Source organism: Bos taurus, chromosome 7, assembly GCF_002263795.3.
Source record: "Bos taurus isolate L1 Dominette 01449 registration number 42190680 breed Hereford chromosome 7, ARS-UCD2.0, whole genome shotgun sequence".
Taxonomy (NCBI): Eukaryota; Metazoa; Chordata; class Mammalia; order Artiodactyla; family Bovidae; genus Bos; species Bos taurus.
The window spans coordinates 15,891,281-15,915,498 of NC_037334.1; the positions used below are offsets into that span (position 1 = coordinate 15,891,281).

Genomic DNA, 24,218 nt, shown 5'->3' on the forward strand with positions numbered 1-24,218 from the left:
CCGAGGGGCCTCCCTTGTGGCTTGGTCAGTAAAGAATCTGCCTGCAATGTAGGTGGACTCGGGTTTGATCTCTGGGTTGGGAAGATTCCCTGGAGAAGGGAATGGCTACCCACTCCAATATTCTTGCCTGGAGAATTCCATGGACAGAGGAGCCTGGCGGGCTATAGTCCATAGGGTTGCAAAGAGTCAGACACGACTTAGCGACTAAACATCATCAACCATCACAATCACCTGAGCACTTAGGGACGCTCTGTCCTGGGGCCTGTGTGGCTGCTGCGCACGCGCAGGGTACACTCCATTTCCTGCACACACATCTGCACAGGTGCACACACACTCACACGTAGGCAACCTAAGATATACATACTGAGCTCACAGTACTCGGTGGACCCAGGACTCACACCGCCCCCCCGACAAAATCCACACAAATGCACACTTCATGTGTATGGTGTACACACACTCCCTGCAGCCTTAGTGCACACACCTTTTCACACACAGATACTCACACGTGCAGTACACACGCCTACCCAAGACAAAAACACACACCTTCACACAGATACACAATACACACACACACACACACACACGCTCAGGACCCGTGTACCTACCCTGGGAGCCTGTGGGTCGTGTCGAGGTCAGCATTGGGATGGGTGAGATACCATGTGAATCACAGTTTTGGAGCTGGCTAGCCAAGTGACCTTGGGCAAGTCACCTCCCCTCCCTAGGTCTGTTTTCCCATCAGGAAAATGATGACATTGAAGCCTGTGGGAGTCACAGGAAGCTTCAATGAAATGATGCCTCCAGACAGGGGATGGTATTTGGCACTGATCATGAGAATGGACTACAAGCCCAGTCCTGGAAGTCCCTGTGGGCAGAGAGAATCCTTGAGTCCTGGAGTAGACTATGGGGCTTCCGTGGTGGCTCAGTGGTAAAGAATCCACCTGCCAATGCAGAAGGCTCGAGTTCAATTCCTGGTCTGGGAAGATCCCCTGGAGGAGGAAATGGCAACCCACATCAGTATTCTTGCCTGGGAAATTCCATGGACGAGGAGCGTGTAGGGGTACAGTCCATGGGGTTGCATAGTCAGGCATGACTGAGCGACTAAACAACAACCAAACTGTGGGAGGTGGAAGAGGACAGGGCAGTGGGGAAGATGGGCACTCCGGATGCCCAGGGCGATGGCCTTTTCCCAACTGGCACAGAGCAGTTAAGTAGCTGACCACACGGTGCAGCTGGCCTGTGTGCCTGGCTCACACTGTGCCCTGTGCTCAGGGCTCATCTCCAATCCTGGCCTGCCAGCCAGGGATCCCAGAAGTCTGGACGAGGTCCCAACTCTCCCCATCTCAGAGGGGACCCCACTCTTCCCGCTTTCCTGCCCAGAAGTTACCCACTGCCAGGGTTCCATGGAGAGGATGTGGCCTGCCATGCTGGGGGCTCAGAGCAGTCCACCTCCCCAGGGTGGGCTGGGGGGGTGGGGCAGGGCAAGGCTGGAAGGGGGGGACCTGCTGGGATGGACATCAGGAGCCCCCTGCGCTTGCACAACCCTTGGAGCCTTGTAAAGCAGATTCCAGGAGCTCTTGGCTTGGCTACCCCGAGTCCTGTTCCCCCAGGGCCAGCGGCGGGAAGCTATGCTGAGGAGGATCCTTGCCTGGCCCAGGGCCCTGCCTCCTCGGGAAAACAGCACCATATTAGCACTTAGACTGTGAGACTGGGGTAGGCGGGCCCTAGTTGACAGAAGAGCAAGGCCCCTTTCCCTGGACCACAGAGAGCAGCCCCCAACCCAGGTGCCTGTCCAATCACTCTGTCTATGTCCACTGGGTCCTGCCTTGGCCACGGGATCCCACCTGAGTGAAGTCTTGGAAGGGAAGGTGGGAGCACCGGGTTGGGGGCACGTCAGGGCAGAGTGGGCCTCGGGGGACACCCGTCAGACCCAACGGCTGGGCCTGGTGGCTAGGGCTTCTGGCCAGCTCAGCGTCTTCCTCTGCTGTTCATATTCCTTGCTGCCCTGGTGGGTCACCATCTGCTGGCACTGTGTCAGGAATCACACTGGGCGCCTCTGTCCTCAGGGTGGCCCTGGGACAGAGTTTCCATCATCCTTCCACTTGCTGCCCAGGCTCATGGGGCTGCGTGGAGGAGCTTTGAGCTGCCCCGTGCTGCCAGAGCACCAGGACTACCAGATTGTCTGGGATCTTGCCGTCTGCTTGTTCAGGTGTGTTTTTGTTTCCAACACCACAAATCAGTTAACTCAATTCTGACACTACCTCAAGACAGCACCTGATCCCACAGGATAAGGGTTCCGTTCAGGACTGCCCCTCCCCCACGTCAGGAGCCAATCACAAGTCCAGGTTGTTCCCTGTGCTTCTGACCGACTAGCTGTAGATCCAGGGGTGGGGTGGGATGGGGGTGGGGTTCCCTCCACCCGCTCCTCAGATTTTGTTAATTTACTACACTGGTTCACAAAACCTGGAGAAACATTTTACTTTTTATTAGATCACTGGTTTTATTATTACTTTGGTTTTATTATGGAAGGATCAAACTCAGGAGGAGCCAGAAGGGAGGGGCACAGACAGCAAGGCGTGGGGAGGGGTGTGGAACTCCCGAATCCTTTCCATGTGTTCCGGCACCTCTAAGTGTTCACCACAGGCAGAAGTTCATCAGATCTTGTTCTCAAAGCACTTCATCTGTAGGTCCCATTGTTGTTGTTCAGTCGATAAGTCATGTCTGACTCTGCGACCCCATGGACTGTAGCCCTCCAGGGTTCCCTGTCCTCCTCTATCTCCTGGAGTTTGCTCAGATTCATATCCTGCAGGCAGGTAAAGAATCTGCCTGCAATGCAGGAGACAGAGGAGACATGGATTCGATCCCTGGGTCGGGAAGATCCCCTGGAGAAGGAAATGGCAACCACTCCAGTATTCTTGCCTAGAAAATCCCATGGACAGAGGAGCCTGGTGGGCTGCAGTCCATGGGGTCGCAGTCGGACACGACTGAGCAACTAACATGTCCATTGTGTCAGTGATTCTATCCAACCATCTCATCCTCTGCTGCCCTCCTTCTCCTCCTGCCCTCAATCTTTCCCAGCATCAGGGTCTTTTCCAGTGAGTCAGCTTCCCATCAGGTGGCCAAAGTATTGGAGCTTCAGCTTCAGCATCAGCCCTTCCAGTGAATATTCAGGTTGATCTCCTTTAGGCCCCTTCCCAAAGGTTGGTAGGTTGGCTGATTCCTACTCAGGAATCAGTCCCATGCTGAGGCTGTTGAGTGCTCAGACACTTCAGCTGTGTTAGTTATTGAGCACTTAATGCGTACTAAACACTGTGAGGGGCTCCCCTCATAGCTCAGTTGTTAAAGAATCCACCTGCAATACAGGAGACCCCGGTTCGATTCCTAGGTCGGGAAGGTCTGCTGGAGAAGGGACAGGATACCCACTCCAGTATTCTTGGGCTTCCCTTGTGACTCAGCTGGTAAAGAATCTGCCTGTAATGCAGGACGCCCCGGTTCGATTCCTGGGTTGGGAAGATCCCCTGGAGAAGGGAAAGGTTACCCACTGCAGTATTCTGGCCTAGAAAATTCTATGGACTGTATAATCCATAGGGTCACAAAGAGTCAGACATGACTGAGAGACTTTCACTTTACTTCATACACTATGGGTAATGCTGATTCGTTGTTGTCTAGCCACTAAGTTGTGTCCAGCTCTTTGCAATCCCATAGACTGCAGCCCACCAGGCTCCTCTGTCCATGGAATTCTCCAGTCAAGAATACTGGAATAGGTTGCCATTTCCTCCTTTAAAAAATCTTCCTGACAGGGATTGAACCTGGGTCTCCTGCACTGGCAGGTGGAGTCTTTACCGTCGTGCCACTTGGGAAGCCCCAAGGATGTCTAGGGCCCCATTCTAAATCACCTCATTAGCACAATCTCACCAGTGAGCAAAATTGGGCTCTTTATGAATGATGAAGATACTCTGGCTGCCCAGGAAATTCCAAGCGTTTTAGCTTTGTGCCAGGATCCAGGGACAAAGACCAACATTTCTTCGCATTGGAAGCTTGTAGTCCCAACCCCTGGACTGCAAGGCAAGTGCCAAGACCAATATTTGTTACACTGAACACGTGCATCTGGCCCCACCTCCAGTCTCCCACCAGCCTAGGACAACAGTCTGGTCCCTTATTTCCCTCCAGGGATCCTCGCCCCATTCAGCCCCCAGGAAGCCAGGAGTTGTTCCCTTTGCCTGGACCCTGAACTCATGAGTGAGACCCTGGGCTGTGAAGCCTGCTGGCTGTGGGACCCTGGGCCCACGATCTCCTATCTCTGGCCTGCTTCCTCACCTGTGAGCATCTTCCTCCCAGGGTGGCTGTTGAAACACGGCGGGAAGGCAGGCACACCTGAGAGCAGCCTCAGGAACAGGGGGGCCCTGGAGCCTGACCTTCTTTAGGGGGATCCCCCAGGAAGCCCTCTCTGATCACCCCACCCCTACCCCGGGCTCTGTTGGCCCTGGTTTTCACCGTGACTGTAAATGCCTGGCCAGATGCCTGTGCGTTTATCCCTGTCCCCTGAGCCCAGCGGCCCGGGTTTCACCTTGAATGCTTGTAGAGTGGATAAAACGTGGGATGGTTTGAAGGACTGACTGAACCCCACTTCAGACGGCCTGCTGGGCAAACTCTGAATGCCTCAGTCTCCCCTTTTCCTGCGTTGAGCCCCTGGGTCTGACCCAGAGCCCAGGAAATCAGAAAACTGGGAGTTCCTCATTTGCTGCTTTATTTAAGGGCTTGTGACAGACAGCTGTCCCCAGCCCAGCCCCTCCCTCCTCTACAAAAGCGAGGGAACATGAAAACAGGCCGCCTTGCCAGGGGGCCCATGGGATTGTGACTTGAATCCCAGGCCAGAGGCCTGGGAAGGCAGCTGGGGAGGGGGAGCAGTCAATCCTGTTCAATGGCCAAGTGCTGGTGAGGTACAGGAAGGCGCTGGAGAGGCCGGTGGCAGCCTCTGAGGGCCTGCCCTTGCACAGGGGGGTCAGGACGCAGGCCTCTAGAGAAAACAGGGCCCTGAAGCTGGTGGCCCAGGTGCTAGAGGCTGGAGCCAGTCAAAGGCTTGTTGAACAAGCATTTCAGGCCCCCGGGGCCCCACCACCCTTCAACTCTACCGGCTTCCCACGAGGACTCCCCCGCAGTCGCACCTGCAGCCACGTGTGCACACACACACATACCCACTCTGCACACACTCACATTCGGGGCTGCAAAGGCTCTGGACCCACACCCTGGAATGTCTCTCGATTGGTACCCAGTGGGCGGGGCTGCCATGGGGGTGAGCCGTCTGCGTCGCTACTGATTGGCAGCCTCGCAGGCATCTATCCAATCGCTGTACACGTCCACTGGTTCTGACAGATCTGAGCCGCTGCAGTCAAGGGCAACTGGTAGCACTGGACCCCTTTCCCACATTTACTTTTCTGTAGCTCACGCCACTGTTAGCCAGACCACTGCCCTGAACCCCGTTCACACCACGTAAGTCAGCCCGTGGCGCTGGTTCCTCTCCGTGGCCATGCCCCCAGGGCACGCTGCAGGGCTGGGTGTCCTCGAGCAGCCCACTTGGGGCCGCCCAGAACCCCCAACCCATCTCCTGGAAAAAGCCCGGATTCCCAAGGATACAAGTGATGGGCGTCTGGAATTCCTCTAGGCACACGGTACAAGAGATGACTCCGGTGTTTCGGGCTCGGTCCCTGGAACAGGAGGAGGTGCAGGGACTAGTGAAGGAAGGGGCCTCTGTCTGTGGGTGATGATCCCCCTAAGCAGGAGGGCTTGGGGCAGATTGGAGGATAGGGTAGTGGTCGGGGTGAGCGACACCCCAACTGAGGAAGGAGGAAGTGGCCCCGTGAGGCAGGATCCCTGGCCCCACTCACATTTTCACGTCACAGGACTTCTCGTGGTTGCAGAAGGGGCAGGTGAACTGGGTCTCCAGGGTGCCTGTCATCTTCTTCTTGGGGGGTGGCTTCCGTTTTGACTTTCTGCGCCCCATGTCTGTAGGGGAGTGAACCTGTGGGCAGAAGGGACAGAAGTCAGTGACTCGTGGGCCCCATGCAGCCCCCCAGCCCGATGCCCTAGGAAGCAGGCTGGCTGCCTCTGGAGAAGGGAGGTCTTGCCTGAGGCTCCCAGGGGCTGGGCAGGCAGACCACCTCAGTGCACTATGGGGTCAGGAGGCCTGGATTCTAACCCCAGCTCCTCCACTTCCTGCAGGATCTCAAGTGGGTTCCTTAAATTCTCTGTGCCTCAGTCTCCTGTCTATGAAGTGGCATGAAGTTTCCATCCGAGCCTGGTCTCACAGGGAGGGCGAACAGGACATATGGTAAGAGCCTGGCCTGTCTGCTGCCAGCACCTACACAGGAGGCCACCATTCCTGGTGAGGACGAGACTCTGTGAAGGCCGGTCAGGCAGGAGTGCTCAGGAGCCAGAGATTTTATTCAGGCTGCTCCTTCTGTCACGGGACAGGCCAATGCCACCCAGGAGGAATGACACTGAAAGGATGTGACAGAACCTTCTGGGGGGCCCCTCCGGCAGGCTCTTTGCAGATGAGGGGCTGCTGGACAGAGAAACAGGGACATGCATTTGGAGCAAGGAAATGCCATATAAAAGGGTGAGGGCCTGGCCAGGGTTTGGGGACCATGTGGGTTGGGTACAGGGGCAGGCTGCGGGGAGAAAGGGGGTGGGGAGGGAACACGTGGGAATGTTCTGAATATTTGGATGGATGCTGGAGGCTGTGGGGAGTGTGGGGATGAAATTGCTTGGTGTTTTAAAGAGACCAAGGAGGGACTTTCCTGGTGGTCCAGTGGCTAAGACTACACTCCCAATGCAGGGGCCCTGGGTTCGATCCCTGGTCAGGGAATTAGATCCCACATGTCACAACTAAGAGTTTGCATGCCACAACTAAAGATCCCGCATGCTGCAACTAAGGATTCCGCATGCTGAAATGAGACTGAAGATGCTGCATGCTGCATCTATGACCCGGTGCAGCCAAATAAATAAATAAGTATTTTTAAAAAGAGAAAGAGAGGGACTAAGGAAAGGGATGGGTGGAAAGCCTGGGTGAAGATGAAGTCAGAACCAGGAGAGGGTTGTTCAGGGTGAAAAGCAGCAGCGGGTGAGTGAGACAGAGGGGACAAGCCAGTGGTGAGCATGTCGAGAAGGAACAGTCCAGGGGAGCGGGTGAGCAGTGTGAGAAGGAAGGGTCCGGGCTGACTCCCAAGGTTGTGGTGTGGGACGGAGGTGGTGGCTCAGGGGAAAAGGGGCCCTGTTCTCTGATGTCTGACACAAAGGAAGAGCAAGGTGCTGGGGCAAAGGGCATGTCCAGGGGAAGATGCCTCAGAGGCAGGTGGACAGGGAAGCAGCAGCAGCTACGCTGAGTGCAATCTCCCATGTCAGGCACCGGGCTAACCTCCCGAAGCGCCCCTCCCACTCCCGTCCACCCCTGCTTCTGGTCTCATCCTTCCATGACTAGCAGAAAGACCAGTGTTTCATTCACACGTGTGATCACTCTCTATCTGATGTTCTTGTTCTCAACTAAAGGTGCTTCCAATTCACTGAGTAAACAGAAGGAGCTGGCAGTGAACATCCACAATCCACAAGTCGCCAGGACCACCCACTTGACCTTTCCTCTTTTGCTATGGAAGAACGGCCTCGCTCCCCACAAACACAGTTCGTTACCTTGGGCCTTAGACCCCAGCATCACACTTGCTCTCTCTACTGGATCATTAACAAACACACTTGGGATGACTTTGCCCATCATTAAAAACAATCTGTTCATTTTTAGAGAGTTTTTCGAATAGAGCTGTCTGCCTTCTCTCCGGTTCTCTCTCCACTGCCCCTGCCATGCTGTCCACCCCACAGGGCAGTCCCCACTCCTCAGCACACTGGACATACCGGTTTCTCCGCCGACCCTTTTCACAGGGCTCTCAGGACCCGGGACTCTCCCCACTCACTCCTTGATGGCAGGTTCTGGCAGTCTCTGCTGCTGCAACCCCACCCCACCTCTCTAATTTGCTAAGGATAGTGAATCCACTCGTTCAGTCTCTGGGCCTCTCCCTTGTCCAAATACATTCACCTCCACCCCGCATCACTGCTTCCAGTGCCTCCTCTGAACTGTAGCCTTCCTGACCACCTGCCTCAGCCACACCTGATGCTAACCAATGTTTAAACATGACCTGTCCAAAACCCAGCTCCAAACACCTCAATCTGCTCTCCTGCTGTCTTCCTCAGCTCATCAGACAGCAAGTCCACCTTTCCAAAAACCCTGGATTTGACCTCAGTTCCTTTTGCCCCCTCTCACACCCCTAATCTCACCCTGATCCTACTGCCCTACGTTTATTTTAGGCCACACCTTGAGGCATGCAGGATCTTAGTTCCCCCAATCAGGGATGGAACCCGCGCCCTGGCAGCGGAAGCTCAGGTTCTTAACCACTGGACCACCAGGGAAGTTCCCTACTGTTCTCCCTTTGGAAGACGCCCAGCATCTGACCACTTCTCACCACTCCCAGGGCCAGTTCTGTGATCTGAGTCCAGAGTCCAGGTCTTCTCTGGCCTGGATGATCACAATAGCTTCCTCACTGGTTCCTGTCCACCACCCTCAGAGTGTGAACTCCTTGTGGGCAGGGATTTCTGTCTTTTCTTTGTATCCTCAGAGCCTAGAAGAGTTCATGGCACAGAGCTGGTGTTCAACAAATATTTACTGAATGAATGAATGAACCAACCAATGCCAGGCCTAGAGCAAGACACAGCAGTGCTGTAATCAGGGAAGGTGAGGTGTTTGCTCTTGTGTAACTGATATTCTGGTGGAGAAGACAGACCCTTAAGCTAACTAATAAGGGAAAAAATTTCAAATATTGACAAGTGCTGTGTGTGTGTGTGTGTGTGTGTTAAGTCACTTCAGTCTTCTCTGACTCTTTGTGACCCTATGGACTGTGGCCCGCCAGACTTCTCTGTCCATGGGATTTCCCAGGCAAGAATACTGGAGTGGGTTGCCATTTTCTTCTCCAGGGGATTTTCCCCAACCAGGGATTGAACCCAAATCTCTTACGTTTCCTGTATTAGCAGGCAGGTTCTTTACCACTAGCACCACCTGGCAAGCCACTGGCAAGTGCTATGAGGTTAATAAAACAGAGCGACGTGGGACTTCCTCGGTAGTCGGTAGCTAATGCAGGGGATACGGGTTTCATCCCCGGTCTGGGAAGATCTGACATGCTGCGGGGTCACTAAGGCTGCATGCCACAACTCCTGAGCCTGTGAGCCACAAGAGAGGCCACTGCAATGAGAAGCCTTTGCAGTGCAACTAGAGAGTAGCTCCTGCTCACCGCAACTAGAAAAAGCCCGAGCGCAGCCACAAAGACCCAGGGCATCCAGTAAATAAATAAAATTAAAAACAAAAAACAAGGCTATGTGAACTTTTCTGGGACAGGGCTACTTCACTCAAGGGTGGAACCTGAAGGATCCCTTGGGGAAGGGTCATTTAAAATGAGGACTGAACGACGAGAGAAAGAAAATCCACATAAGCCAGTGCAGGCAGAGGCTGGAAACGCTTCAATTGCAAAGGCTTCAAGGAAGCACCAGCTTTTCTTGAGAAACAGAAGACTGATACAGCTGAAGCCCAGTGAGCAACAGGGAGATGGATGTGAGATGCAACGGAAGACGAAAGCAGCATGCCAACCACAAGACCCTGCAGGCTTTAGTAAAGTGTAGCCACTTCGGCAGCCCAGGCTCCCACCTTTGGCCAGAGTGTTTTGTTGGAAAAATTTCCCCAGAGCCAGACCCTGGGTTCCACCTGCCATGGAATCACCTGCGGGCTGCTCAGAAAAAGGCAACTTTCTGAACTTCACACCAGACGTCCCCCAACTAGAATGTCAGTTCTGCGGGTTGGAGTAGGAGCCTGATTTGTCCATGGCTGGAATCAGCAGCCCTGGTGGCTCACCTGCCAATGCAGGAGACTGGGGTTTGATCCCTGGGTCGAGAAGATCCGGTGGAGAAGGAAATGGCAACCGACTCCAGTACCGTTGGCTAGGAAAACCCATGGACAAAGAAGCCTGGAGTGTTGCAGTCCATGGGGTCGGACAGGACTGAACAATTAAACAACAACGAATCAGCAGTACGCCTAGTGCCTGGTATGCATTAAGTGCTAAATAACTATCTGTTGTAGATACAAACAAGTCTCCTGAAGCTAGAGATGGGCCCCAGAATCCCATTTTTCCCGGTGACTATAGTGCCCTCTGGTACAGCGTCTGTCTACAATGCGGGAGACCCGGGTTCGATCCCTGGGTTGGGAAGATCCCCTGGAGAAGGAAATGGCAATCCACTCCAGGACTATTGCCTGGAAAATCCCATAGACAGAGGAGCTTGGTAGGCTACAGTCCATGGGGTCGCAGAGTCGGACACGACTGAGAGACTTCACTTCACTATAGTGCCCTCCAACTACACTGCAGAAAAGGGGTATGGACTGCATGTAAAGTTCCGGGGACCGGGGACTGTACTTAGGTGGCGACCTAAGTCCAAAGCGCGCCAAGAAGATGGAAGAGAGCTCAGCCATCGCCCCTGGCCGAACTCAAGAGGCGGTGGGAGGACTGTTCATCCAGGCTCACCGAAGCTTCGGTGTCGCCTCCAGCCAGCCGCCGGTAGCATCCAGGCCTCCGAGCAGCGGGCTGGGACCTGCAGAAACCCGAGGCAATCAAGTTCCCCGATGGGCCGCTCCCCGAGCCCTGGGCCCTCGGCGCCTCCTTCAGGACCCCGTGAGCACCCTGGGGTCGCAGAGCGCCCAGCCCCACCCGGCCCCAACGTCCGCCCGCGCGAACCTTTACCTGCACTCACACCCTTGTTGCGACCGCCTCGTTCACCCGGGAGACAGTGACTTCCGGCTTTCGGCGGAAGCGGAATCTCTTACCTCCCCCGCCTTCTCGTCCTCCCGAGGCTGGGACTGCCCAGCGAGGAAGCCCCGCCTCCTCCAGCATCTTCTCTGTGCGCACGCGTACTCCCATTTCGGGCCCGGCAGCAGGAACGCAGTGTGCCTGCACAAGGGCCTGACCATACTTGGTAGTTAGAGCCGGCGCTTGTGGGCACAACTTTGGTACGCTCCCGCACTGGCAGTTACCGCGTTTCCGGAGAGGTGGACCTGGCCATAGTAGCCCTGGAAAGCCAGCTTCGCCCTTGGCTGCAGCATCTTCACTTATCTTTTCTCCCAGTTCAAGCCCCAGCCCTTGGCAACTCACATGGGCCTCCCAGACGTCAGCCACATACATATATCCCAGTGCTAAGAACATGCACAGAACTGTATGGCTGAATCAGAGTGTGAGAGAAGCTTGTAAGAAGCTCCTGTCAAACTTTAACAAGAACCTGTGGATCTTATTCTAACTTAGATTCTGGCTCACTAGGTCAGGAGTGGGACCTGGAAGTCAGCCTTTCTAACTAACTCCATGGTGATGTCCTGTCTTGGTCAATTTTGAGTGTGGAAGCTATAATACATGAGATTGGACAGGCAGTAAGGGTGAGGGGAGGGGAAAACTAAGCTCCACAATTCCCACAATGTAGTGAAGAGGCTGCCGCTACTTAGCAGCAGCAGCAGCAGCAGTGAAGAGGCTGGACAGAGCTGAGGAAGGATCAGGCGGAATGAATTGAAAGAGTAGCATTGACATATATGTGCTGCTGTGTGTAAGACAGCTAGTGGAAAGGTGCTGTGTAACACAGCCCGTACTCTGACCATCCAGAGGGGTAGGATGGGGGGAAGTGGGAGGAAGGCTCAAGAGGGAGGGGACATATGCATACTTATGGCTGATTCATGTTGTACAGCAGACACCAATACAACATTGTGAAGCAATTATCCTCTAATAAAAATAAAAAAGAAACATAAAGGATCAGTTGCTACACTGTTCAGCTCAGCAGAGGGGAGTGTGTAGATTTCAGAGCATATGATGGTGAAGAAGGTTGCCCAACTAGTCTGGGAGGTTAGAGAAGGCTTGCCCGGGAGGCTGCTGCTCAGGATGAAATCCAGAAGCTGAGTAGAAGTTACACAGAAGTAGAACCTAAGAGGGGAGACTTCCTTGGTGGCACAGTGGTTAAGAATCCACCTTCCACTGCAGGGTACCAGGGTTAAATCCCTGGTTAGGGAACTAAGCAAGCGGAGAAGGCAGTGGCACCCCACTCCAATACTCTTGCCTGGAAAATCCCATGGATGGAGGAGCCTGGTAGGCTGCAGTCCACGGGGTCGCCAAGAGTCAGACACGACTGAGCGACTTCACTTTCACTTTTCACTTTCATGCATTGGAGAAGGAAATGGCAACCCACTCCAGTGTTCTTGCCTGGAGAATCCCAGGGACTGGGGAGCCTAGTGGGCTGCCGTCTATGGGGTCGCACAGAGTTGGACACGACTGAAGTGACTTAGCAGCAGCAGCAGTAGGAAACTAAGATCCCACATACTACTGGGCAGCTAAGCTGGTGCTCTGCAACTAGAGAGCCCCCAAGCTACAACAAAAACCCAGCACAGTCAAAATAATTAGAAAAAGAAGAGGGAGTGAAGGAGAGAGGAGAATCAAGGTTGGAAACCCTGGGTGCTGCCTCTTACTCAGAAGAGGAAAGGCTTGAGAGAACTGATTTGGAGGAGAGGTCAAGGGTTGTGTTTGGCTGTGACAGGTTTGAGAGAAGCAAGAGAGGGTATGGAAAAGCCTTTGGAAGGGATATTAGGGGCTCAGAAGAAGAAGTTGGATGTGATTTTGAGAGTCATCTACATATGGAGATGATTTAAAGCCTTGGGCCAGAGGAGGTCACTTGGGGTTTCAGGGGTAAAGGGCAAAGTGCAGCAAAAGAAGGCTAGAAGGAGACCAGGGGGTGCTTCCCTGGTGACTCAGTGGGAAAGAATCTGCCTGCCAGTGCAGGATTTGATCCCTGATCTGGAAACATCCCATATACCACAGAGCAACAAAGCCCATGCACCACAACTATTGAGCCTGTTTTCTAGAGCCCAGAAGCCACAACTACTAAGCCCACGTGCTGTAAGTACTGAAGCCCACCTGTCTTAGAGCCTGTGCTCTACAGCAACAGAAGCCACTGTAATGAAAAGCCTGCACACGGCAACTAGAGAGCAGCCCCTGCTCTCTGCGCGAAACTAGAAAAAAGCCTGTGCAGCAACCAAGACCTAGCACAGTAAAAAATAAATAAAATTATTAAAAAAAAAAAAAAAGGAAGGAGACCAGGGACTTTCTGGGTGGTCCAGTGGCTAAGACTGTGCTCTTAATGCAGGGGGCCCATGTTTTATCCCTGGTTGGGAAACCAGGTCCCACACGCTGCAACTAAGACCTAGCACGGCCAAATAAATAAATATAAAATAATAAGTTTAAAGAAAGGAGACCAGGGCTCCCCAACCTTAGAGATTAGGAGTAGGAGGAGCCAGTAAGAGACCAGCCAGACCAGTGAGATTGGAGGAAAAAGACATGGGTTGTCCTCTCCTAGAAGTCTCCAGAAAAAAAGTATTGCAAGACAAGAGTGATCAACTGTTGTCACATGTGGCTGGGAGTTTGAGTAAGATGAAAGACAGTTGACTGTTGACTTTGGCAAGTGTTTGGTCCCTGGCAGTCTTGATAAGAACTGTTTTCATTGTGAGTGTTTAAGAAAAGAACTTGTAATGAGATTGTTTCCAATAAACCTATCTCCAGAAGTCCTCTAGGGGGCACTGTTACTCTGGGAACTGTCAAGCTTCACCCCAGGAAGTGCCTCTCTGGAGGACTCTCTTCAGGCTTGTCTTGTCTTAACTTGTTCAGTCTCTCAGTCCCACTGATTCTTTGCGATCCCATGGACTGCAGCACGCCAGGCTTCCTTGTCCTTCATCATCTCCCAGAGTTTCCTCAAACTCATGTCCATTGAGTTGGTGATGCCATCCAACCATCTCATCTCTGTTGTCCACTTCTGCCCTCCATCTTTCCCAGCATCAGGGTCTTTTCCAATGAGTTGGCTCTTCGCGTCATTGGAGCGTCGGCTTCAGCATCAGTCCTTCCCATGAATGTTCAGCGTTGATTTCCTTTAGAATTGACTGGTTTGATCTTGCTTGTAGAAACCTGGATACACTCATAGTGGTAGTAGTAGTGTTAATCGTTTAGTCATGTCGGACTCTTTGCGACCCCACGGACTGTAGCCCACCAGGCTCCTCTGTCCAGTGGGATTCTCCAGGCAAGAATACTGGAGTGGGTAGCCATTTCCTTCTCCAGAGGATCTTCCCGACCTAGGGATCGAACCTGGGTCTCCTGCATTGCAAGCAGATTCTTTACCATCTGAGCTATTACCTTATACCATAATGTTACCTTGCAACTTGGTATTTCCTCTTGGTAGTGGTCAATACATCTACAGGTAGCTATTGCATGACTGCCATAGTATATATTTGGACAATTCTATATTCCCTCATGATTGCCAAGTTCACTGGTTGTTTTTTTGTTTTCTTTCCCTTTTCCTTTCTTCTCTCCTTTTCTTTTTTCCTTTCTCTACTTTTACTCCTTCCCTCCTCTCACGTCTATATTATTTAGATATAATTGACAGACAAACTGCACGTTTTGACAAATACATAGGCCTGTGAAACAATCTCCATAATCAGCAGAGAATGTTTTCACCCTCCCCCGCCCAAAGAAGTTTCCTTATGTCTCTTTGTAGTCAATTCCTACCCCACCCCCCAGCCCTTGACACCAGCTAATCTGTTTTCAGTTCCTATAACTTTGTGCTCTTGAGGAAGTCACATAAACAGAATCATACAATATGAAGTCTCTTGAGTTTCGCTTCTTTAACTCAGCTTAGTATGACTGAGACATGTCTATGGTTTTTTTGTTTTGTTTGGTGGGGGGATGATTTGGCTTTGGAGCTTAGGAGGATCTTAGTTCCCGGACCTGGGACTGAACCTGTGTCCTAGGCAGTGAAAGTCCTAACTGCTGGGCTGCCGAAGAATTCCCTATGTCCATGTTGTGTTTGACTTTCCTAGTGGCTCTGGTAAAGAATTTGCCTGCCAATGCAGGAGCCGCAGGTTTGATCCCTGGATCAGGTAAGATCCCCTGGAGTAGGAAATGGCAACCCACTCCAGTATTCTTGCCTGGAGAATCCCATGGACAGAGGAGCCTAGAGGGGCTACAGTCCATGGGGTCAAAAAAGAGTTAGACAGGACTTAGTGACAAAACAACATCAACAAATGTTTCGTATGTCAGTAGTTGTTCCTTTTTATCATTTTATCATATGGATGGAACACAGTTTGTTTATCCTTTCACTTGAAAATGGACATTTGGATTGTTTCCAGTTTGGGACAGTTACGTATAAAGCTACTATGAGCTATTTTATTCAGATCTTTGTGTGGATGTTCATTTTCTACTGTATTTTTTACTTTTTTTTTTTTATAGTTGAATTACTCTACTCTGTAGTTTTAATTTAATTTTACTTTTATTTTGGAATATAGTTGAGTTACTGTATTTTATTTCTACACCAAAACGTGTGAGTCCCTTGTAATTCATTTTTGCACACACTCTGAAGTAGGGGTCAGGCTGTTTTGCTCTGGGCAAACTGACAAGGCAGATAACATAACGTCTTTCCTGCAAAGTTGCGACATCACCTTAGCCTACATCACGCCATCGTTCTCTCCTGTTTGTTTCTAGATTCCCTCTGGATGTTTTCCTGGAGCCAGGGTCATGCTGTGAGGATGACTGTGCATTTTGCTGTTTGGTCAGGCAGGTGTCACCTCACTGTTCAGGAGTCTTGACCTCAGAGACTGTTGAGGAGGGTGCATATGACCTGAATCTCCGCTGACAGCCAACTGGCCGGGTGAGGGCGCCGGTGCCAGACCCTGCACCTGGTGTGAGGAATGGAGTTCAGAGTTGGCAATATCTGTGATGGTTGAATCAGATGCAGTTGGTTGGGAAGAGAGGGAAGAGATGAAACTCTGTGACTGTGATCTTAAGGAATTCTGCCATCTTATTTCCTGTAATTGACAAGGCAGCTTTCCAACCATGGCCGTGTGCTGGTGGACGTTGTCCCCCGCCCTGAGCTGCATGGAAGCCCTCTCTGAGGGCGTATGTCCACCCTGCCTTGTCCCTTTGGGTGCTCCTTGGGTTGGCTCAGGACTTGGGCCTCCGTGCGGTAGAAGTGCTCGGCCCTGGTGGAGGAGGGGGACCAGTTCTCCTTCCCACCTGTGTCAGCTTGGATGTGTCACTTCTCCTTTCCACACTCCGGGCCCTGTGAACTGGGATGTTGGGCTAATTCCACACTCTGGGCCCTGCAAACAGGGACACGAGGCCGACTTCTGATTCAGACTCCTGCCTGCCTGGAGTCTCTGAGTCAGTGGGGAGAGGTAGGGTGGCTGTGAGCTGCCTTGACTGTCCTGGTTAAGATGGAGGGTCTGCCATTTCCTGAGCAGGACTTTGGGCACCTGACTTAATCTGTCAAGCTTCTGTGCCCTGAGAAGCCAGGATACTGCTGGCCCTTTCCTCCTTGGTCAAGATTAGAAGCAATGGTGTGTTTTTTGTTCTTTTTTTTCCAGCTGCACCATGAGGCATGCAGTATTTCCCTCAACCAGAGGGCAAACTTGTGCCCCCTGCACTGGGTCTTAACCACAGAACAGCCAGGGAAGTCCTGGGATGGTGTTTTTTGTTTGTTTGTTTGTTTGGCATAGAACTTGGCTGGTAGTAATACCAGCTGAAAGGAACTCAGGGTTGGCATTTTGGTAAGACAGTTTTGCTTAATTTTTTTGAAGGATTTTTTTTATGTGGACCATTTTTAAAGTATTTAATTTGCTTCTTTTTTTTTTTTTTCTGGCCATGAGTCTTGTGGTAGGTATCTTAGCTCCCTGACCAGAAATCAGAATTCCACCCCTTTCCTTGGAAGGCAAAGTCTTAATTGCTGAACCACCAAGGAGTCCCCAGCTTTGCTTAAAGGCAATGGCACCCCACTCTAGTACTCTTGCCTGGAAAATCCCAAGGACAGAGGAGCCTGGTAGGCTCCAGTCCATGGGGTAGCTAAAAGTCGGACACAACTGAACGACTTCACTTTCACTTTTCACTTTCATGCATTGGAGAAGGAAATGGCAACCCACTCCAGTGTTCTTGCCTGGAGAATCCCAGGGACGGGGGAGCCTGGTGGGCTGCTGTCTGTGGGGTCGCACAGAGTCGGACAGACTGAAGCGACTTAGCAGCAGCAGCAGCAGTAATAATGTGTGTGTGTGTGTGTGTGTGTGTGTGTGTGTGCATGTTCAGGTTCAATTCTTTGTGACCCCATGGACTGTAGCCTGCCAGGCTGCCTGTCCATGAGATTCTCCAGGCAAGAGTACTGGAGTGAGTGTCCATTTCCTTCTCTAGGGGATCTTCCCAACCCAGGGATCCAGCCCGTGTCTCCTGCATTGGCAGGCGGATCCTTTACCACTGAACAACCTGGTAAGCATAGTAACACATGTTGCTGTTCAGTCGCTAAGTCGTGTCCGACTCTTTGCGACCCCATGGACTGCAGCACCCCAGGCTTCCCTGTCCTTCACCATCTCCTGGAGTTTGCTCAAACTCATGTCCATTGAGTCAGCGATGCTGTCCAACCATCTCATCCTCTGTTGCTCTCTTCTCCTCTTGCCCTCAATCATTCCCAGCATCAGGGTCCTTTCTAATGAGTTGGCTCTTTGCATCAGGTGGCCAAAGTATTGTAGTTTCAGCTTCAGTCCTTCCAAGTAACACAGGTACCATGTAACAAATTCATCAATACTGACTGCTACAAAGTAGCAAATGTAAGATGCCATTTCCCAAACAATTGGGTCCCTGGCCCATAGCAGCTGAAGTGGGCGGTGACGGTGAGTCAAGAAAGTAGTTCCTGCGACTGGCTGGGTCAGGCTGTTTGTGGGTGGATTTTAGTCAACTGAGAAGCCCAGAGGGGAACTAAGTGCATTGCTCTGCAGCTTTTGGTTCAGGGTGAGCATTTCGTTTTCAGCGTTCTTTAGCAGGAACAGGCTCTGAAATAATTCTGGAAGTTTTACCCCATATGTACTTGCACAGATGTACAAAAGCTCGGGTCCGGGGGTGTCCAAGGTGGCTGTGTTGGTGAGAGGGAAGGACTGGAAAAAATTTCTGTAGGCCCCAGCTAGGAGCTGGTGACACAAGGCAGAAAATCCGTGGCTGTCAAAAAGCAGGGCAATCTTCCTCTTAGGAATGTACCTTGTTTATTCTACAATCATTTCTGCATACATAGGAAATAAATGTGCAGGCTCATTTATGGCAGCATGATTTGAGGACAGCAAAATTATTGAAGGCATCTGGGCACTCCTTGGTAGACAGACAATGGGGCCAGGCACCCAGTGGGGCCTCTGTAGCAGCAGAAATAAGCTCCCTGGAGGGCCGGTGGGCAGATCTCCAGGTACAACGGACAGAAAGAGCAAATTGCAAAAGAAAACCTTTGCAGGTGCAGGAAATGCTTGTTTCTTGATTGTGGCGTTGGGTTTAGGACTGTGTGCCTTTGTCTAAACTTACTGAACTGCACACTTCTAAAATGTGTCCGTAAGAACTCAGTGAAGTTTATTTTAAAAAGAAAACAAAATCAAAACCAAAAGAGCAAGGTTCAAGGACTTCCCTGGTGGTCCAGTGGTGAAGTCTGCATAGCCCCACTGCAGAGGCACGGGTTTGATCCCCTGGTAGATCAGCTGGTAAAGAATCCACCTGCAATGCAGATGACCTCTGCATTGTTCGATTCCTGGGTCGGGAACTTCCCCTGGAGAAGGGATAGGCTACCCACTCCAGCATTCATGGGCTTCCCTGATGGCTCAGACGGTAAAGAATCCACCTGCAATGCGGGAGAACTGGTTCAATCCCTGGGTTGGGAAGATCCCCTGGAGGAGGGCATAGCAACCCACTCCAGTATTCTTGCCTGGAGAATCCCCATGGACAGAGGACACAGCTAAGCATAGCTCTTTGTCAAGAAAGACCCCGCATGCCTTGAGGAACAGCCAAAAAAATCAAACAGACAAAAACTAAAAAAGCAAGGTGCAGATAAATGGGAAAGGGGAGAAAAAAACATTCAGGTTTGCCTTTATTTGCACACAGAAATCCTCAAAGGAAGCCCAAGACATTTATAAAAATACTATTTCTTTTCTGGAAAGGTGGAGGAACAAACATGAGGTGGGTGAGATAGTTTTCCTTTCTATAAAGTTTAAATTTTAGAACTGTATGAATAGCACTGATCCCATATTGAAATGAGCAAAAAGGAATGTTCTGATACGAACATTTGACTTGTGGCTAGATAGAATGCATGCAGAGCTGCATGTATGTGGAGATGCTCTTTGTGACAAAGGGAAGTTTTTTTTTTATTATGCAAGGAAAGCACACTGGAGGAGGAAGCTTGCTTCATTGTACCATTCTATTTGGTCTTTTTTAAAAAATTACTTTATTTGGCTGCATAGGGTCTTATTGAGGCACTCAGGATCTTGCTGGGTAGTTGTGCATGCAGACTTAGTTGCTCCACAGCATGGCGGGGTGGTCTGTTTCCCCAGCAGAGATTGAACCCATGTCCCCTGCACTGGAAAGCAGATTCTTCTTTTTTTAACTTTTTATTTTGAATCGGGGTATAGCCGATTAACAATGTTGTGATAGTTTTAGATGAACAATGAAGGAACTCGGCCATACATATACATGTATCCATTTTCCCTTAAACTCCTCTCCCTTGCAGGCTGACATATAATATTGATCCGAGTTCCACAGTAGGTCTTTGTGGTTATCCACTTTAAATATAGTAGTGGGCACATGTCCATCCCAAACTCCCTAACTATCCCTTCACTCACGGCAACCATAAGTTCTTTTCCTAAGTCTGTGAATCTCTGTTTTGTAAGTTCATGTGTATTTTTTTTTTTTTTTACACAATAAGGGATGTCATATAGTATTTCTCCTCATCTGAGTTAGGAAGGCAGATTCTTAACCACTGGACCACCAGGAATTTAAGTTCCTGTTTGGCCTTAAAATCATACTCATGGATGAGGCCAGTTGGTTACAGATGAGACTGAGAGGTGAAGGTGCACAGCAGGGATGGTGGGGGAGCCCCAACCTTTCCAACCCCAAGTATTGCATCTCGCCAGGGAGGTAAGAAAAGAGATGCTCACAACACACACGTTCAGTCTTTGCAAGTTTTTCCTTTATTGTCTATTCAGCAGTGACAGAAGGATGCCTGATCCAGGGGAGAGCTCTGCCTCCCTCCCTCCTTGCCCCTCAATGCCCGGAACTCAGGCTGGGCGAGCCCGGTCACGGGGCCTGGCACTCTGGCCCGTACATGTGTCCATGTTTCTTTCAGGCACGGCATCTATGTCACAAGTTCCTCATCTGCCCTTCTCTTTCCTGCTTTGCCATCACACCACGGGCTCCTGAGAAAGCCTGCCCATGGGCAGGGGGAGTAGGGAGGGGGTGTGTGTGTGTCCCAGTGGGACCCACCCACCCACCGGCAGGGAGGCGCCTTCTCACTCAGGCCCCAGCGTGGAGCCCGCGGCGGTGCTGATGCTCGGACCTGGCTCGCCTCGGCAACCTGGTCTTGAAGAGGGACTTGCCCGAGGCTTCAATGTAAGTGACGCTCATCTCCTTGGGGCTGATCTCTACGTAGGCGAAGCCACCCAGTGAGTTCTCGGCCCCGTAGTGGAAGCGCAGGTAGCCGTTGGGGACCTTGCGCATGTGTTTCTTCGAGGGGTCCATGAAGTTCCCAGCCCCGCTCAACACGAAGCCCAAGCCATTCTCATCCTGAAGGTACTGTGGACAGAGGACACAGGGTCAGTGGAGCCTTCAGCCCCTCAGTTAGGTGGATTGTGGACTTGGTGCCCACCTGTCTTGGGTGCAGGGTCAGGTCTGTCCTTCACTGCAGAGTCACCTTGAGCAAGGAACATAATCCTGGCCCCCTACCCCTTGCCACTCCCGCCAAGCCTCCAGTTTTTTCACCTCTGGGAGCATATTGATCTGGGTAAGCAACTGGCAACAGGGACCCCTGGGAGGGCTTTTAGGGCACTTCAGGCTGTTTTCTGGTTAGCAAGCATAGAGTTTGAGGGATAGTGATAATTGAGAGGCCCCCAAACAGGAGGGGAACTCCCAGGTGGCTCAGTGGTAAAAAAGCTGCCTGCCAACGCAGGAGACACAGGAGATGGGGTTTGATCCCTGGGTTGGGAAGATCCCCTGGAGGAGGGCATGGCAACCCACTCCAGCATTCTTGCCCGGAGAATCCCATGGACAGACGAGCATCGAGGGCTACAGTCCATGGAGTTGCAAAGAGTTGGATACAACTGAGCACATACACACAAACAGGAGGAGCCCCAATGCCACCCCATGTGGCACGCTGGCCAGGCTGGGGACATCCTCCCCTACCAGGATCCCAGGCCAGCCTGGGGACCCTCACCTGCAGGTTGTGGTCATGGCCACACAGGTAGGCGGTGACCTTGTGCGCGTTCAGCAGTGGCAGCAGCTGCTTGACCAGGCAGTGGGTGGGCCCATGCTCGGCGATAGACCACACAGGGTAGTGGCCGGCCACCAGCACGTAGTCCTCCTTGGCTGCTGCCAGCTGCTTCTTGAGCCAGGCCAGCTGCGTGCGGGCCATCGCCAAGTTGCGGGGCCTCTCGGGCTGCTGGCTGGCAAAGTCGTCAGAGTTGCCGCACAGGGTCACAGTGTCCAGCATGAAGATGGCCACGGACACGTTGGACCGGGGGATCTTGAAGCGCAGGCGGTAGTAAGGGCTGGGGAACTTCCTGCGGATGGTACGGTGGAGACGCCCGGGGCTCAGCTCTGGCCTGTCGGCCTCTTTGCCCCACTGAGGGAGGTGGCTGGTGCGGGGTGGGAAGGAGAGGCAGGAGGGGGCAGGCTCACCAGCGCTTGGAGACCCTGGAGTAGGCGATCTGGGCTGAGACGTTCCCCAGATGGTCATGGTTGCCAGCCAGCACGTACCAGGGCACGGAGCGGAGCGGCGAGGCAGAGAACACATCCTCGAAGGTCTCCTGCAGCAGACAGAGAGAAGGGCAGCACCCACCCCAGGTTCAAGCAGCCTCTGGCTGCTCCCACCAACTCGGGGGCCAGGAACAAGGGAGAAGCTGTGCATGCTCAGTGTGTACAACCATCAGTGTTGCTCTGCCCTCTCTAGTAAAAGGTCTAGAGGCTTCTCCAAGCATTGCCTCCCCCCACCCCCACCACTCCAGTGGCACACACCTGAAACCTCTTGTCGTTGACATCCTGCACACCGCTGAAGTAGAAATTGTCTCCCAGGGACAGAACGAAGTCTGCGCCCAGGATCTGCACTGTCCTGGCAATCTCTTTGGCATTGGCCATTTCCCGGGCTGTGTAGAATGGGGCGTTGGGGACCCCTCCCCAGTCACCCACAGCGACGAAGCGCAACATGGGGGCGGGGGTGGTGGCGGCAGCAGCGGCAGCAGCCCGGGGGAGCACCAGCGAGGCTTGCAGGATGAGCAGCACCGTCCACGTGTCCATCTGGGAGGGGAGAGACAGGCATCTGGGGCTTGGGCAGCAGGCCACCCTGAGACCCCCCCCCACTCGCCCTGTTCTGGGAGGGGAAGAGACGGGCTCCCCCGCAGGGCTGGCTTGATGCCTGAGTTCCCAGGGCTTCAGGGCAAGAGCTGGCTGGGAGGGTCAGTGGGCGGGCAAGCAGGATCCAGCTGGCAGGGTGAGGAGGGCTGGGTTTGCAGGGGCCCAGCACTCACCCTGGAGGAGGCACAAGCCAGTTGCCTAGGGGCTCAGAGAGGCAGGTGAGCTCCAGGGCAGAGCGGCTGGGCACCGAGCCTTTATTTCCTGGGGGGCGGAAATGGATCATTAGAGAGGATGAGGCAGTTTCTCCAGGAAACCTCCCCTCGGTTCCAGGAGCCCTCCCCTTGGGTCATGTGAGCCTGGGAGTTAGTTCCTCAGCGCTGGCCACGGGATCGGGATCGAGGTGGGGTCTGGCACTCCAGGGCAGCCTGGGCTGCACACACAGCCCCCGAGTTTGCCCAGGGGAGCGTGTCTGTGTCATGGGCCCTCGAGCGTGCACCGAGCTCTATCGGTGCACCCCTCCCAGCAGTCACCCACCCTGTGTCTGCGTCCTCAGTGGACGTGTTTGTCTGCCCATGTCTGGGTGTGTCTGCACTGATATCTGCGTGTAGCCAAGCGTGCCTACCTCGGTCACATGCCTGCTGTGTGCTTGTCCTATGTCCCCATGGCAGTGGACACTGAGCCGCCAGCAGGGCCCTGTGTGGCGTGTCAGGGAGGCATGCCTGAGTCCTCAAGTGGAACTGAGTGTGGGGGACGAGGACTGGTGTGTCCCTGCCTTGCGCCCCAGTCCAGCTGTGTGTGTGTGTTGTGTGTCTCGGCTGAGTTGTGGGTCCGGTGTGTGAGGTGTGTGTGACACATCCGGTGTGAGCCCCAATCCGAGGGTCACCCCCCTCCCCTAAACAGCAGGGGCCTCCGTTTCCAGGAAGTCCTGGCCGCATCTTCCCTTCCACCTCACGCCCCGCTTCCTGCAGGAGGAACCCAGGCAGGAGGGAGCTGGTGACCAGCCGTGTGACCACAGGCTTTTGACCCTCACGCCCTCGGCGGCTGCTCCTGAGGCCTGTCTGACCTGCCCCTCCCCTCCCTGCCTCCCTTCTCCCTGGCCCCATGGACCCATAGGCACTCACGATGGCTCGCTACAGGCCCTTGCGACGGTGAATGGGGGCTCCCATCCCCAGGCTTGAGGACACAGGCTGACTGCTTGCCCCCCGCCAACTCCCGACCCCATAGCCCAGATAAACAGGAAGTGGGTCACGAGGTTAGGCGGAGACCACTCCCCCGGGTGGAGGCCTCCGGTCTACACCCGCTGGGCGGTCTCACCTGCATTCGGCGGGGCCGGGGTCAAGGCCAGGCGCGGCTGAGCGAGCCGAGCTGCGGGAATGCTGGGCGCTCGCCGTCGGGGCTGCCCGGGCTTAAAGGACGCGGCGGCCGGGGGCGGCCCAGGTGATCCCCGGCGGCCGGAAGCGCTGGAGCCTGGACCTCCTGGACCTGCCGGCCGCACCCGGGGATCCTGCTGGGTCACCCCGCGTCACCACGCCTCCGGGGCGCAGGTAGCGCTTCTGTAACTGGGGGTGACGCACTGCACCCCGGAGGACAGCCCAAACCTGGCCGAGCTGCACTGCAGCTCGGGAGAGTGACTCGGGGTCCCGGTTTCCTTCCCTGCCCCCCACCCCACGCAGGCAGAATCTCCACCCTTGGGACCTACACACTTGGGGTGCCCAGGGC

At 53.3% G+C, this 24,218-nt stretch overlaps 2 protein-coding genes across 6 annotated transcripts; both read right to left on the reverse strand.

Annotated features, from left to right (window-relative positions):
- Positions 1-4,727: 4,727 nt before the first annotated feature.
- ELOF1 (elongation factor 1) lies at positions 4,728-10,876 on the reverse strand. 5 transcript variants are annotated; one of them, XM_024993809.2, is made up of 6 exons: positions 10,818-10,876; positions 10,602-10,668; positions 9,938-10,023; positions 5,883-6,016; positions 5,632-5,702; positions 4,728-5,372 (listed from the first exon to the last, which is right to left on the reverse strand). In XM_024993809.2, exons 2-6 carry the CDS (start codon positions 10,639-10,641, stop codon positions 5,308-5,310), a joined length of 396 nt encoding a protein of 131 aa, XP_024849577.1. In that variant the 5' UTR covers positions 10,642-10,668; positions 10,818-10,876; the 3' UTR covers positions 4,728-5,307. The 5 variants fall into 5 exon arrangements, with proteins under 5 accessions (XP_024849577.1, XP_024849578.1, XP_059743888.1 ...); XM_024993810.2 differs by having other exon boundaries at positions 9,938-10,082; XM_059887905.1 differs by lacking the exon at positions 10,602-10,668.
- Positions 10,877-20,105: 9,229 nt separating this feature from the next.
- ACP5 (acid phosphatase 5, tartrate resistant) lies at positions 20,106-23,741 on the reverse strand. Its single transcript, NM_001256558.1, has 6 exons — positions 23,621-23,741; positions 22,673-22,760; positions 22,164-22,442; positions 21,828-21,955; positions 21,364-21,709; positions 20,106-20,726 (listed from the first exon to the last, which is right to left on the reverse strand). The coding sequence occupies exons 3-6, from the start codon at positions 22,440-22,442 to the stop codon at positions 20,448-20,450; spliced, it is 1,032 nt and encodes a 343-aa protein (NP_001243487.1). The 5' UTR covers positions 22,673-22,760; positions 23,621-23,741; the 3' UTR covers positions 20,106-20,447.
- Positions 23,742-24,218: the final 477 nt, after the last annotated feature.

Coding starts and splice junctions, on each gene's coding strand:
- ELOF1 (XM_024993809.2), bottom strand. CDS start 10,641: ATGCTACCGGCGGCTGGCTGGAGGCGACACCGAAGCTTCG. Junction 5,703..5,882: donor AAGTCCTGTGACGTGAAAAT/GTGAGTGGGGCC, acceptor CTCCTGTTCCAG/GGACCGAGCCCGAAACACCG. Junction 5,373..5,631: donor ATTCCAGACGCCCATCACTT/GTATCCTTGGGA, acceptor GCAGCGGCTCAG/ATCTGTCAGAACCAGTGGAC.
- ACP5 (NM_001256558.1), bottom strand. CDS start 22,442: ATGGACACGTGGACGGTGCTGCTCATCCTGCAAGCCTCGCTGGTGCTC. Junction 21,956..22,163: donor TCAACGACAAGAGGTTTCAG/GTGTGTGCCACT, acceptor TGTCTGCTGCAG/GAGACCTTCGAGGATGTGTT. Junction 21,710..21,827: donor TCCAGGGTCTCCAAGCGCTG/GTGAGCCTGCCC, acceptor TACCATCCGCAG/GAAGTTCCCCAGCCCTTACT.